The 16,144-nt window shown below is 44.7% G+C and overlaps 1 protein-coding gene across 13 annotated transcripts in view; it reads left to right on the forward strand.

The window, feature by feature from the left end:
* The window catches only part of celf4 (CUGBP, Elav-like family member 4), a 117,077-nt gene that overhangs the window by 93,440 nt on the left and 7,493 nt on the right, over positions 1 to 16,144 (forward strand). For 2 of the 13 annotated variants that reach the window (XM_052527050.1, XM_052527051.1), the window contains exons 5-13: positions 4,540 to 4,619; positions 4,887 to 5,027; positions 5,224 to 5,365; positions 5,591 to 5,743; positions 8,519 to 8,623; positions 9,445 to 9,507; positions 9,724 to 9,804; positions 10,934 to 11,017; positions 15,454 to 15,647. In XM_052527050.1, the coding sequence (XP_052383010.1) occupies positions 4,540 to 4,619; positions 4,887 to 5,027; positions 5,224 to 5,365; positions 5,591 to 5,743; positions 8,519 to 8,623; positions 9,445 to 9,507; positions 9,724 to 9,804; positions 10,934 to 11,017; positions 15,454 to 15,581 (977 nt within the window). In that variant the 3' untranslated portion in view covers positions 15,582 to 15,647. Of the gene's footprint in view, positions 1 to 4,539; positions 4,641 to 4,886; positions 5,028 to 5,223; positions 5,366 to 5,590; positions 5,744 to 8,518; positions 8,624 to 9,444; positions 9,526 to 9,723; positions 9,805 to 10,933; positions 11,078 to 15,453; positions 15,648 to 16,144 lie in introns of all 13 variants that reach the window. The other 11 variants (XM_035778180.2, XM_035778181.2, XM_035778184.2 and 8 more) reach the window with 8 other exon arrangements.

Consider the following 16,144-nt stretch of genomic DNA (forward strand, 5'->3'; position numbering starts at 1 on the left):
GCAATCACTAACCTCGATTTGGATGAAGATTTCTACCTTAGTGATTCGGCAACCCAGGACATACTGCTCACCCCGGACAAGGCCCTAATCCCAGAGATTCGGAAAAGGAAGAGACGGCGTAAGAGAGGCCGACGTTCAGGCATCCTGACGAAACTACGTTGGCGAGTAAATAAACCGTGTCTACCCTCCTGGAAAACAAACTGCACAAGCTCCGTTCGAGACGATCCTATCAACAGGACATGTAAGAACTGTAATATCCTATTTTTCTCGGAGTCATGGCTGAGCAAGGACATGGATAATATGCACTGAGTGTCGGTAAAAATGAGGAACACCTTCCTAATATTGTGTTGCACCCCCCCTTTTCCCCCAGAACAGCCTCAATTCGTCAGGGCATGGACTCTACAAGGTGTCAAAAGCGTTCCACAGGGATGCTGGCCCATGTTGACTCCAATGCTTCCCACGTTTGTGTCAAGTTGGCTGGATGTCCTCTGGTGGTGGAACATTCTTGATACACACAGGAAACTGTTAAGTGTGAAAAACCCTGCAGCGTTGCAGTTTTTGACACACATAAACCGGTACTACCATACCCCGTTCAAAGGCACTTAAATGTTTTGTCTTGCTCATTCAATGGCTGACTGGTACACATACACAATCCATGTCTCAATTGTCTCAAGGCTTAAAAAACCTTATTTAACCTGTCTCCTCCCCTTCATCTACACTGATTGAAGTGGATTTAACAGGTGACATTAATGAGAGAGCATAGCTTTCACCTGGATTCATCTGGTCAGTCTACGACATGGAAATAGCAGGTGTTCCTAATGTTTAGTACACTCAGCTGGCTTTTCTATGCATCGGAAGAATCAAACGACAGCCTCGGTCGGGTAAGCTCAAGGAGGGAGATGTGTGTGTCTCTTTTTTATTTGTATTTTTTTTTTACAACAGATGGTGTCCAATCTCTAATAACAAGGAAATCTTGAGGTTCTGCTTGCCTGAGTTAGAATACCTCATGTAGACCATACTATTTACCAAGGACATTTTCATCTATATTTTTCGTAGCTGTCTATTTACCACCACAAACCAATGTTGCCACTAAGACTGCACTCATCGAGCTGTATAGGGTCATAAGCAAACAAGAAAATGGTCATCCAGAGGTGTTACTCCTAATGGCCAGTGATTTTGATGCAGGGAAACTGATATCCGTCTTACGTCATTTCTACCAGCATATCACCTGTGCAACTAGAGGAGACAAAACTCTAGATTACCTTTACCCCACACACAGAAACGCATACAAAGCTCTCCCTCACCAGTGATGCGCTCAATACGGAAGTGGTCCGATGAAGCAGATGCTAAACTACAGGGCCGTTTTGCTGGCAAGGAATGGAATATGTTCTGGGACTCATCCGATTGCATTGAGCAGTTTACCACATCAGTCACCGGCTTCATTTATAAGTGCATTGACGACATCGTCCCCACAGTGACCGTACATACATATCCCAACCAGAGTTGCCACTTTCAAGGAGTGAGGCGCTAATCTGGACGCTTATAAGAAATCTCGCTACGACCTCCGATGAGCCATCAAACAGGCAATGCATCAATGCAGGATTGAGATCGAATCCCACTAAGCCGGCTCTGACGCTCGTCGGACGTGGCAGGGTTTGCAAACTATCTTAGATTACAAAGGGAAACAAAGCCATGAGCTGCCCAGTGACGCGAGCCTTCCAGATGAGCTAAAGGCCTTCTATGCTTGCTTCAAGGCAAGTAACACTGAACCGTGAGTAAGACCTTTAAACAGGTTAACATTCACAAGGGTGCAGGGCCAGACGCGTACTCAAAGCATATGCTGACCAGCTGGCAAGTGTCTTCACTGAAATGTTCAATACCTACATGTTTCGAGCAGACCACCATAGGTAACCTGTTTAAACAACTATTACCCGTAGCACTCACATCTGTAGCCAGGAAATGCTTTGAAAGGCTGGTCATGGCTCACATCAACACCATCATCCCAGACATCCTGGACCCACTCCAATTTGCATACAGACCCAACAGATCCACAGATGATGCCGTCTCTATTGCACTCCACACTGCCATCTCTCAGCTGGACAAGATGAATACCTATGTGAGAATGTTGTTCATTGACTGGAGCTCAGCGTTCAACACCATTGTGTCCTCCAAGCTCATTACTAAGCTAAGGACCCTGAGACTGAACACCTCCCTCTATAAATGGATCCTGGACTTCCTGACGGACCGCCCCCAGTTTGTGAGGGGAGGCAACAACACATCTGCCACACTGACCGTCAACACGGGGGGCCTTCAGGGGTGCATGCTTAGTCCCTTCCTGTACTCCCTGTTCACCCACGACTGCATTGCCACGCATGACTGCAGAAGCATCATTAAGTTTGCTGACGACATGACGGTGGCAGAACGGATCGCAGATGATGATGAGACAGCCTATAGGGTGGAGATCAGAGACCTGACAGTGTGGTGCCAGAACAGGTTGGTTTAAGTGTTGATGCAGTGGATTGGTTCCAAAACGACCTTTCTAACAGAACACAGTATGTAGCACAGAAGGGTATGAAATCTGAGTTTCGAAGGCTTACAAAAGGAGTTCCCCAGGGCTCAATTTTAGGTGCGATCCTTTTTACACTGTATATACATGACATAGGGAAGTCTGTTGACCCTGCAAATCCCCATCTGTATGCCGGTGACACAATTATTTATTCTAGAGCATCTAAAATTGAGAAGACTTTTCAAGACTTACAGTTGGCTTTTGATGTTATTCAAAAGGCAGCTATTCGGCCTCCCGGGAGGCGCAGTGGTCTGAGGCACTGCATCGCAGGAGTTGTAGCGATGAGACAATATATTAACTACTAACAATTGGATACCACGAAAAAAGGCAGCTATTCGAATTGAAACTTGTGCTTAATGCAAGGCAAAAAAATGTATGGTTTTCTCTTCCCTGAAAGTAAACAGATGGAGTCACTTGCAGATTTGAACTATAAAAGGCCAGCAAATTGATAGGGTCACCACCTACAACATCTTGTGATTTGGTTAGATGAAAAGCTGAATTCTAAACAGCACATTAATAATTTTACTCAGAAACTGAATTTGAAATTGGGATTATATTTTAGGAACAAATCTCACTTTTCAATGTAAGTCAGAAAGGATCTTGTTCAAATCACCAGAGACTGGATTATGGTGATATTGTCTATGCAGGCCTCAGCAAATACCTTACAAACTCCGGGAACATGGTGTTTTAAGATTTATTACAAATGCTAGATCACTTACACATCACTGTGCAATGGACTTTTCACTCCAACAGGAGGCTGAAGCACTGTTACAAAGCACTGATGGGACAACTCCTTTTGTATCTCTGTTCCTTATTGACCAGATCAGTCACTCAATACAGTCTTCGTTCACAGTCGCTGCTGTCCTTGTCGGTACCTAAGGCTAGAACTGAGATGGGGAAACAATATTTTTCCCATAATGCCCCTTCATCCTCGAACATGCTTCAAAAGATATTAAAGTTAGGGGAGTTAGTGTCCTTGCCTGTTTTTAAGACTCTGATCGACAACACTGTTTGTGATAGCTGCAGTTGTTTCTTATATTCAATTGAATCCGTAACTTGTGACACTAAGGATATATCATGGTCCACACACGCCAACACAGCCGTGTTGGGGCACGACAACACCTCTTCCCCCTCAGGAGGCTGAAAAGATTTTTGCATAGGCCCTCAAATCCTCAAAAAGGTTTACAGCTGCACCATTGAGAGCATTTTCACTGGCTGCATCACCACCTGGTATGGCACATGCTTGGCATCCAACCGCAAGACGCTACAGACGTTACTACGTATGGCCCAGTACATCACTGGGGCCGAGCTCCCTGCCATCCAGGACCTCTATACCAGGCGGTGTTAGATGAAGGCACTAAAAATGTCAAAGCCTCAAGCCACCCAAGTCATAGACAGTTCTCTCTGTTACCACACGGCAAGCGGTACCAATGCACCAAGGAAATACTAAACTGACCCAAGATCAGCGTCTAGGGGCAACTTCACCTTACACCCTTCATCAGTGCTCTTCATTGGCAGGCTTTAGTGGTAAACCTCATTAGGTTGGTCAGTGCCGCTTCATTGCTTTACTTCATGTTGTTCATCAGCGGGCTTACACTAATCAATATGCTTCATTGCATCTAAGCCCAATGAATACTGTACGCTTTATCATTCACATTCATCAATAAGCCTCATCAGGGAACTCTGTCTGAGTTGAATGGGAACGATGGGGACGCCCAATAATCACTGAGCTTGATCATTCAGATTCATCACTGAGTTTTATCGATAGTACTGTAAGTGAAATAATTATCGTTGGGCTTCATCAGTCAACTCCTTATGGAAGAGGGTTTAAATTATGTGGATAGTGACAGACTGTCTGACTGATTGCCTTTTCTCTCTCTCTCCTCACTCTCTCTGTTTTCCTCGGTTTATCTCTCTCTGTGTGTCTCTCTCTCCCTCTCTGCCCTGTCTCTCTCTCTGCTTCTCTCTCTCAGGTTGTGCGTTCGTAAAGTATTCCTCTCACGCTGAAGCTCAGGCAGCTATCAGTGCGCTACACGGCAGCCAGACAATGCCTGTGAGTTCAGTATTCAATATGGTGAGTGTATCAGCTAGTGTGTGTCCTCGGTAGTGTATGTTTGTATGTGTTAACACATGTACTCCTCGTCTCTCTCGCTCTGTGTGTGTGTGTGTGTGTGTGTGTGTGTGTGTGTGTGTGTGTGTGTGTGTGTGTGTGTGTGTGTGTGTGTGTGTGTGTGTGTGTGTGTGTGTGTGTGTGTGTGTGTGTGTGTGTGTGTGTGTGTGTGTGTGTGTGTGTGTGTGTGTGTGTGTGCGCGTGCGGCAGGGTGCGTCCTCAAGTCTGGTGGTGAAGTTTGCCGACACGGATAAGGAGCGCACCATCCGGCGCATGCAGCAGATGGCTGGTCAGATGGGCATCTTCAACCCCATGGCCCTGCAGTTTGGGGCCTACGGGGCCTACGCACAGGTAGAACACACACACACACGCACGCACGAACGCGCAAGTACGCCCACACACACACACACACACGCACATACAAAGTAGGGTATGAGCTGAAGCACAAAAACAGTGCAGACAAAACTTGACAAAATAAAGTTACACTCTCTTTCTCACTCTCCCCATATCTCCCTCCTTTCCCCTGGCTCCCTCTCCCCCCATGCAGGTGCAGCAGCAGCAAGCAGCGTTGATGGCGTCAGTAGGGCAGGGGGGCTACCTCAGCCCTATGGCAGCCTTCGCCGCCGCACAGATGCAGCACATGGCCACCATCAACGGACTCCCAGGAGGGCACATGACCCCCACCTCAGGTGAGGGCAGCATTCAAGGGTTCAACTTCTCCACATGTAAGGCAACCATGTTAGGACATTATCAGCTTGGGCGGGGTCCTGGACTTAGTTGTGAGATACATCTCCCTTAGTTGTCAGTAGAGAACACCGTCAGTTGTCAGACCAAACTCTGCCAGTTAACTGGCCTGACAACGAGCAATGTCACCTGCTCATCTCTCTCTCTCTTTCGTCATCGCTATCTGCCAGGTGGCAGTACCCCCCCTGGTATCAGCGGCCCCACGGTGACCAGTATCCCCTCGCCCATCAGTGTGAATGGTTTCAATGGAATGCCACCCCCTCAGGCTAACGGGCAGCCCCCTGCCGAAGCTGTGTACACCAACGGGATACACCCCTATCCTGGTGAGCCTCCCACAACCACACATATTAGTCATTTAGAAGACGCTCCTATCCAAAGCAACTTACAGGAGCAAATAGGGTTAAGTGCCTTGCTCAAGGGTACATCAACAGACTGTTCACCTAGTCTGCTCTGGATTCAGCACAACATACACTTGCTTAAGGATATATAGAGACAATATAACACACACACTCACTACCTGCGTGAAACACACTCGCCATAAGGCACACAGTACACCCAATGATCTACATACAGTAGATGGATAGAATTGTTTTCATGTATTTTTTACCAGTTAAGTTGACTGACAACACATTCTCATTTATAGCAACAACCTGGGGAATAGTTACAGGGGAGAGGAGATGAATTAGCTAAAACTAGGGATGATTAGGTGGCCATGATGAGGGCCAGATTGGGAATTTAGCCAGGACACCAGGGTTAACACTCCTACTCTTATGATAAGTGCCATGGAATCGTTAGTGACCACAGAGAGTCAGGACACCTGTTTAACATCTCAGACGAAAGATGGCACCCTACAGAGGGCAATGTCCCCAATTACTGCCCTGGTGCATTGGGATATACAGTGGGGAGAACAAGTATTTGATACACTGCCGATTTTGCAAGTTGTCCTACTTACAAAGCATATAGAGGTCTGTAATTGTTATCATAGGTACACTTCAACTGTGAGAGATGGAATCTAAAACAAAAATCCAGAAAATCACATTATATGTGATAAGTAATTCATTTGCATTTTATTGCATGACATAAGTATTTGATACATCAGAAAAGCATAACTTAATATTTGGTACAGAAAACTTTGTTTGCAATTACAGAGATCATACGTTTCCTGTAGTTCTTGACCAGGTTTGCACACACTGCAGCAGGGATTTTGGCCCACTCCTCCATACAGACCTTCTCCAGATCCTTCAGGTTTCAGGGCTGACGCTGGGCAATACGGACTTTCAGCTCCCTCCAAAGATTTTCTATTGGGTTCAGGTCTGAAGACTGGCTAGGCCACTCCAGGACCTTGAGATGCTTCTTACGGAGCCACTCCTTAGTTGCCCTGGCTGTGTGTTTCAGGTTGTTGTCATGCTTCAATGCTCTTACTGAGGGAAGGAGGTTGTTGGCCAAGATCTCACGATACATGGCCCCATCCATCCTCCCCTCAATACGGTGCAGTCATCCTGTCCCCTTTGCAGAAAAGCATCCCCAAAGAATGATGTTTCCACCTCCATGCTTCACGGTTGGGATGGTGTTCTTGGGGTTGTACTCATCCTTCTTCTTCCTCCAAACACTGCGAGTGGAGTTTCGACCAAAAAGCTCTATTTTTGTCTCATCAGACCACATGACCTTCTCCCAGTCCTCCTCTGGATCATCCAGATGGTCATTGGCAAACTTCAGACGGGCCTGGACATGCGCTGGCTTGAGCAGGGGGACCTGCAGGATTTGAATCCATGACGGCGTAGTGTGTTACTAATGGTTTTCTTTGAGACTGTGGTCCCAGCTCTCTTCAGGTCATTGACCAGGTCCTGCCGTGTAGTTCTGGGCTGATCCCTCACCTTCCTCATGATCATTGATGCCCCACGAGGTGAGATCTTGCATGGAGCCCCAGACCGAGGGTGATTGACCATCACCTTGAACTTCAATTTTCTAATAATTGTGCCAACAGTTGTTGCCTTCTCGCCAAGCTGCTTGCCTATTGTCCTGTTGCCCATCCCAGCCTTCTGCAGATCTACAATTTTATCCCTGATGTCCTTACACAGCTCTCTGGGCTTGGCCATTGTGGAGAGGTTGGAGTCCGTTTGATTGAGTGTGTGGACAGGTCTTTTATACAGGTAACGAGTTCAAACAGGTGCAGCTAATACAGGTAATGAGTGGAGAACAGGAGGGCTTCTTAAAGAAAAACTAACAGGTCTGTGAGAACCAAAATTCTTACTGGTTGGTGATTCTTATTGGTAGGTGATCAAATACTTATGTCATGCAATAACATGCAAATGAATTACTTAAAAATCATACAATGTGATTTTCTGGACTTTTGTTTTAGATTCCGTCTCTCACAGTTGAAGTGTACCTATGATAAAAAATTACCGACCTCTACATGCTTTGTAAGTAGGAAAACCTGCAAAATCAGCAGCGTATCAAATACTTGTTCTCCCCACTGTATATTATATTATTATTTTAGATCAGAGGAAAGAGTGCCTCCTATTGGCCCTCCAACACCACTTCCAGCAGCATCTGGTCTCCCATCCAGGGGCCAACCCTGCTTAGCTTCAAAGGCAAGCCAGCAGTAGGATGCAGGGTGGTATGCTGGTAGATCCAGAGACGACAGTATATCATATATGTTTCATAATATATTCCCCAATTTTACTCATTTAATGTAACATTGATAAATATGAGTCTGGGTAGAACACCAGGTAAGTTCTAATAGACCTGAGTCCCCAAAGGCCATTGTAACGTGTAAAGAGGACGTGACTTTGGAGCAAATCTGAGACTGAGGGTAATTTGTGCAGGAGGTCCATTTTGCTCCAATGGATTCTTGTCAGGAGGGCTGGCTCTGTAGAAAAACTTGTTTGTGTAGTCGACGGGTCTTGAAAAATGACAATTAAACAAACCGCTGTGTTATGAATGGTAAGAGAGGTGTTTAGAGAAGGTTATAAACTATAAAAGGTTGCTTATGTATAGTATGCACTTGTGTCATATTCCAATGTTAGCCAGTACGTGTGTCGACTTCCTTGGGTTTGTGAAGAGGGGAGGAAATGCTTCTTTCTCCAATCTCTTTCCAGTGTTGCAGGAGGTGGTTTTTAGAGAGGACTCTGAAAAAAACAGCTTGGCTCATCGGAGTTGTTTTGGGGTTCAGGGTGGCTGCTTCCTCTCTTCTCTCTCTGAAGGTACCCATTACCCCCGTCCTCTCCCCTTTCTTTCTATCAGAATGGTACCCATTCTGCCTGCCCTTCCCCCAATTCGTTCAATCAGAACGATCCTGTTAAGTCTTAGTGTTAATTGGTCGGTGTGGTCATATGGTTTTGGTGGTGATGGTAGTGTGGTATGTGTGTGAGAGTGTGTTTGCGCATGTGTGCTGTATAATGATTGTGTGTGTGTGTTTATATGTGTGGTGCTTCACGATGGAAATGTGGGTGTGTGTTTCCATGCATGTGTGTGACAGCTTGGTTGTGACGAGTGTGTGGTGTGTGTAGTAGCATGGTATTGGTGTTGGTTATTATTTAGCTGTAATGTTTCCAAGTCTCTGTGTACTGTATCTGTAATGTTGTTTGGTCCAAAAATGTGCACCACACAGGGATGTGCTGTAATGCCTGTGGTTTTGGGGGAGGAAAGCCAGGAGTTTTGTGTGGAGGTGGTGGATCTACATTATCCTTGGTGTGCTTCAGTGCTCAATCTGCCCATGCAAACTGGTGTGTGTGTGTGTGTGTGTAGAAATGTAGTCAGTCTCAGACGCCGTCCTTTTTGCTCAGTCGTTCGAGGGGACATGGTGAGAGACGGGAGGAGTTAAGTTCAAATTCCTCTTTTTACTAGTATTCTTAGTCTCTCTCTAACCACTTTATATCTCCCCCCTGTCTATTTCCCTCCTTTTTTATTGCCCCTTCCCATCCTTACTGTTTTTTTCCTGCTCTTCTCGTCCTCTCTCTCTCTATTTCCCACTTTCTCCACCGCCTCTCTCTCTCTTCCTCTCTCTCTCTCTCCGACTCAACAGCTCAGAGTCCCACTGCAGCAGACCACTTACAGCAGGCTTACACAGGAGTTCAGCAGTATGCAGGTCTGTCAGTTTCACATGGTATGTGTGTGTGCGTGCGTGCGTACATACATAATGTGATACGTAGGTGTCTGAGCCTGTTATTTAATCAATTGGTGTGTGTGTGTGTGTGTGTGTGTGTACATATTTCTGTGCATAGAGTGAGAGTGGGTGTAGGTGTGTGTGCACGCGCTCTCCAGCCTTTGAGTGTTATCTGATCTGCTTGTGTGTGTGTCTTAGCAGCCTACCCTGCTGCATATGGCCAGATCAGCCAGGCCTTTCCCCAGCCTCCTCCCATCATCCCACAACAACAGAGAGAAGGTGAGGCGTACACACACATACGCCAGCCCTGGCCTATACAAATCGTATAGAATTCTGTGTTAAAGTGGCTGGTATGTTTTGCTTGTCTCCAGGCTCGTACATTGCTAGCAAATGACCAGTCTTTCATAGTGTGTTAATAAGCATTGCCTGACATACCTGCATTTCCATGCCAATCTGCCTCAATTTTATATGAGGTGTGCACCTCAATAGCTTCCTTTCCTTGTGTTCTTTCCTTCATCCACACTGATGTGAAGAGGAGTCATCACCTAGGAAAGGACACAAGGAAAGGACATACCATAACTCGAATGTCGGACGTCTGCAGTAGATCACCTGCTGGTGGTGATTCAACATGTAGAATCGTTGGGAAATAGACAGTGTTCTATATTCAGTGGCAATGGGACAGCCACCCACTGCATTTAACAGTTCATTTTTGCCCTGGAAGAAAGCCAGAGAAAACAAGTGAGACAGAGAAGCACACCGGTAGACTGGCTAGAATCAGCCCGTGGAGGGAGAACTCATTGACCTGTGTGCTTGATGACTCAGGCTTGGGACTCTGGCTCCCCCCTGTGGAGTGTAGATGAAATGTATGGGCATTATACATGCATCCCAAATGTCACACTATTCCCTTCACAGTGCACAACTTTTGACAAGAGCACTATGGGACAAAGTAGTGCCCTGGTCAAAAGTAGTGCACTGTATAGGGAATGGGTTGCCATTTGAGACACAGCCATCATCTGAGATCAGAAATTGTTCTACATATTCTTTCTGATCTCAGATGTTGTGTATCAGTTCAGTTCCTTCATCATGTTGGTTGGTCCGAAAACTCTTCCTTCCTTTTGTTTCTCTCTTGCCTTCCCCCTCTATACCACCACCTGTATCACTCCTTTGCTTTCACCCCACACACACTCTATCTCCCCCACTCTCCCTGTCCCACCCTGTCCCGTTCTTCCGCCTCATTCCCACCCCTTTCATCTCTCGCTCTCTCCCTCTCTACCCCTTCCCTCTCCTCCTACCCCTCTCTCAATCTCTCCCCATACCCTCCCACCCCTCCCTCTCTCCCACTCTCTTCCCCCATCCCACCCTTCCCCTCCCCTCCTCTCTCCACCCCCTCTCCTCTCTCTCTGTGCAGGGCCGGAGGGCTGTAACCTGTTCATCTACCACCTCCCTCAGGAGTTTGGGGATGGCGAGCTGATGCAGATGTTCCTGCCTTTCGGTAATGTCATCTCCTCCAAAGTGTTTGTGGATCGGGCGACAAACCAAAGTAAATGCTTTGGTGGGTAAAAATGATAAAACACCTGTAAAGATGATTTATTCTTCATTATTATCCTTATTATTCTTCTTTCACTAATTACTTTCTTTACCGCAGACGCAACCTTTTTTGAGAAATTGTAAATTCCGGAGTTGCTTGAAAATTGGGGCCCTGGCGGGTGGGATGGGGGGTGAATGTGCCCTGTGGGTCTTCTGTTACAGATAAATGTAATGCAATGTCGCGGTGGGTCACACCTGTAACTGCATCATGAAGAGGTCCTCACTCTCAATAGTATGACAGATCCAATGTTATAAGTTGTCATAATGTTTTATGTCAGGTTATGACAACATACAGTGCCTTGCGAAAGTATTCGGCCCCCTTGAACTTTGCGACCTTTTGCCACATTTCAGGCTTCAAACATAAAGATATAAAACTGTATTTTTTTGTGAAGAATCAACAACAAGTGGGACACAATCATGAAGTGGAACAACATTTATTGGATATTTCAAACTTTTTTAACAAATCAAAAACTGAAAAATTGGGAGTGCAAAATTATTCAGCCCCCTTAAGTTAATACTTTGTAGCGCCACCTTTTGCTGCGATTACAGCTGTAAGTCGCTTGGGGTATGTCTCTATCAGTTTTGCACATCGAGAGACTGACATTTTTTCCCATTCCTCCTTGCAAAACAGCTCGAACTCAGTGAGGTTGGCTGGAGAGCATTTGTGAACAGCAGTTTTCAGTTCTTTCCACAGATTCTCGATTGGATTCAGGTCTGGACTTTGACTTGGCCATTCTAACACCTGGATATGTTTATTTTTTAACCATTCAATTGTAGATTTTGCTTTATGTTTTTGATCATTGTCTTGTTGGAAGACAAATCTCCGTCCCAGTCTCAGGTCTTTTGCAGACTCCATCAGGTTTTCTTCCAGAATGGTCTTGTATTTGGCTCCATCCAAATTCCCATCAATTCTAACCATCTTCCCTGTCCCTGCTGAAGAAAAGCAGGCCCAAACCATGATGCTGCCACCACTATGTTTGACAGTGGGGATGGTGTGTTCAGGGTGATGAGCTGTGTTGCTTTTACACCAAACATAACGTTTTGCATTGTTGCCAAAAAGTTCAATTTTGGTTTCATCTGACCAGAGCACCTTCTTCCACATGTTTGGTGTGTCTCCCAGGTGGCTTGTGGCAAACTTTAAACGACACTTTTTATGGATATCTTTAAGAAATGGCTTTCTTCTTGCCACTCTTCCATAAAGGCCAGATTTGTGCAATATACGACTGATTGTTGTCCCATGGACAGAGTGTCCCACCTCAGCTGTAGATCTCTGCATCCAGAGTGATCATGGGCCTCTTGGCTGCATCTCTGATCAGTCTTCTCCTTGTATGAGCTGAAAGTTTAGAGGGACAGCCAGGTCTTGGTAGATTTGCAGTGGTCTGATACTCCTTCCATTTCAATATTATCGCTTGCACAGTGCTCCTTGGGATGTTTAAAGCTTGGGAAATCTTTTTGTATCCAAATCCGGCTTTAAAATTCTTCACAACAGTATCTCGGACCTGCCTGGTGTGTTCCTTGTTCTTCATGATGCTCTCTGCGCTTTTAACGGACCTCTGAGACTATCACAGTGCAGGTGCATTTATACGGAGACTTGATTACACACAGGTGGATTGTATTTATCATCATTAGTCATTTAGGTCAACATTGGATCCTTCAGAGATCCTCACTGAACTTCTGGAGAGAGTTTGCTGCACTGAACGTAAAGGGGCTGAAATAATTTCAGTTTTTGATTTGTTAAAAAAGTTTGAAATATCCAATAAATGTTGTTCCACTTCATGATTGTGTCCCACTTGTTGTTGATTCTTCACAAAAAAAATACAGTTTTATATCTTTATGTTTGAAGCCTGAAATGTGGCAAAAGGTCGCAAAGTTCAAGGGGGCCGAATACTTTCGCAAGGCACTGTATTGTAGTGAATTATTACACCAAGAGGTCCGAACCAAAGGGTAGGTAGCATAAACTTAACCACATGTAACAAATGGATTTGCATTAGTATACACATCAAAAGTCCCAATGCAAAGTTACACCTAACTTTTCTATTTTTCCAGTTGTTAGCTACATAAACCGATCAGAATTCCGAAGAATACTTAAGTCATGCCGGAAAATGTTTTTGCGTGGCGTAATATGGAGGATCCAGCCATCTTACAAGCAAATACTTTATGAATAAATTGTTACAAATCAGCTTACCAGGTTGCTAGCCAATTAGCCTGCTAACAATAACCCTACCAGCCTGGTAACGTTACATTAGCACTGCATGAGTCAGCCAGTTGCTATCAACACCTTGCTAACAGCTACATTAAAGTAAACCAAGGTTTTTAAATACATAACCCCATCTAACCAGTTATCAAATAATGTTACCGGCAAATGCAGTTATTTTAGCCAGCAAGCCAGCCAGATAAAGGTTGTTATTTTAGCCCGCTAGCTAGCCTAGCCAGCTAACTAGCCTGGCTAGCCAGCTAGTCTAGCCAGCTAACTAGCCTGGCTAGCCAACCTCCATGGTCGACAAAGCTGAGTAGTAAGACAGATAACAACACCAACTAGTCGAGAACAGGCAGGAAACCCACAGAACACAACATCAAAAAAGACAGCAGATATAAAGTAGAGAGAGCGGAGACTTACAGATTGATGGCTGAGTTAGCTACCAAAGAAGAGTCAAGGAGAGAGGAGGTTCAGAAGGAGAGGCCGTTTCACCGGCCGAGGGAGAGTCAGGTAATCCAATGGGGATATATTGAGGTAAATCCAAAATAGATTGATTCCAGAGGCTATAATCCAGAGGGCACAGGAGACGAGGGAAGAGTCAAGATTAAGACGGAGATTGGAGGAAGGCTCCAGGCAGATGGAAATGATCACAACAGCAGTCAGTCAGCTACTGTAGCACACTAGTACTAAACCAAGGTTGAAAAACTCTAGTAGCATATTTCACAGAAAACAGGCATCCCCCACATGTGGGGAATCTGATTGGTTGTTTAAACCACACCTCTTCGTGATTGGTGGATTGTAGCTCACCACTGCCAACACTCAGTCTGCATAGCTAGTGGCTAACGTTAGCCATCTCGAGCTTGCTAACGCAGAGTAGATTCTCCATATGATGTTGAGAAATAGTGCTTGTGGGTAGTTTCGAAGATATCTGAAAATAAGTTGCCAAATGGTTGCTACAATATGATACATGACACTAATAATTTAGTCGTAACACTTCCTATGAATACCCTCTTCATAATGCTTTATAGGCATATATATATATGTATAAAGCCTTATGAGATATGCTAAATGCATTATAATGCATTATGAAGAAGGTATCCATAGGAAGTGTAACTGCCATGGTTAATTGGCATATCACTGAAAGCTACCAGGAATGTATTGCAGCATAAAAGGACGTATAATGACTGCTTATAACAGATGTCATATGCTAATGACAGGCTTATGACATATATATGATGCAGAGCACTAGTAAAGTGTTAACCCATAAACACTCCCTCTATGGTGATAATCATGATAGGACTAGTTCATATCTTTTATTGAGAAGTAGTCTTTAACATAGATTTACAATATCCGGAATCAAAATAGTATAAGTATAACACAGTAATATTTATGAATAACTTTCATGGGCCTTTTAACAGAGGCAGAATTCAATTGGTATTTATTCTTGCACCCTCGAGGTGATGTTATTTTGGGTTATTGAGAGTCCGACAAATATTTAAGTGTCGTTTTGACGAGTGGTGTCTGTTCTGTCTGTTCTAATTCTATGGTTTCTACCCTCGATTTGAGTGACCTGGTGTTGTGTTTCTATTGCATGTCGTTAGGCTTGTTATTGATGTGGGCATTTGATGTGTCAAACTGTGTCTAAATGTACAGTAACTTTAACATGCATTATATGTTAAGATGTCCACCACGATAATATTATAAGAGAACTGCAATTGAAGTGAAGTGTTAAGGCATGTGTTTTTAAAGCGTTATAAACTGAATGGCTATGGCAGAAAATGTGCTTTATAGATAGCAGTATGATTAAGTATTAATTTAAGTCAGTGTATTCTTTGTGTGTTGCAAATGTGGGAAAATGTAAGAATCATGTTGAACTGTCTGTCACCGACTTGAAATCTGAAGTAACTTTTCTCATATCCCTCCCCTCATCCCTACCCTTGCCTGTATCTTGTTTTCCTTCCATCTCACGCTTTCCTTTCATAAAACTTCAACTGTCACTCATACTGTCCTCTCTTTGGTCTTGCACTTACCTAACCTCGTCCCCTCTCTCTCTCTCTTCCACGATATTTCCATCTTCCTCTCTTTCCATTTTCTCTCTCTCCGTCTCCCTTTCTCTCTCGCTCTTTGTGCGGCCCATCCCCCAGGGTTTGTGAGCTTCGATAACCCAGGTAGTGCCCATGCTGCCATCCAGTCAATGAACGGCTTTCAGATCGGCATGAAGAGACTCAAGGTGCAGCTCAAGAGGCCGAAGGACGCCAACCGCCCCTACTAGCCCCTCCCCCTATCAGCCACCCCTGCCCTGAGGGATATGGCAGTCACTGCACACAGGGCAACACAGGTGAGAGGAGTCGCCTGCAATTAGACCCCTAAATTATAGAAAATATGTTTAACACACATTTATATTCTGTATATATATAGTTTAATGTATTTATTTACATTTGTGTATATATTTATATTTGTTGATGTATGTATAAATATACACTGCTCAAAAAAATAAAGGGAACACTTAAACAACACAATGTAACTCCAAGTCAATCACACTTCTATGAAATCAAACTGTCCACTTAGGAAGCAACAGTGATTGACAATACATTTCACATGCTGTTGTGCAAATGGAATAGACAACAGGTGGAAATTATAGGCAACTAGCAATACACCCCCAATAAAGGAGTGGTTCTGCAGGTGGGGACCACAGACCACTTCTCAGTTCCTATGCTTCCTGGTTGATGTTTTGGTCTCTTTTGAATGGTGGCGGTGCTTTCACTCTAGTGGTAGCATGAGACGGAGTCTACAACCCACACAAGTGGCTCAGGTAGTGAAGCTCATCCAGGATGG

The sequence above is a fragment of the Oncorhynchus keta genome, chromosome 10 (assembly GCF_023373465.1).
Source record: "Oncorhynchus keta strain PuntledgeMale-10-30-2019 chromosome 10, Oket_V2, whole genome shotgun sequence".
In the NCBI taxonomy this organism is placed as follows: Eukaryota; Metazoa; Chordata; class Actinopteri; order Salmoniformes; family Salmonidae; genus Oncorhynchus; species Oncorhynchus keta.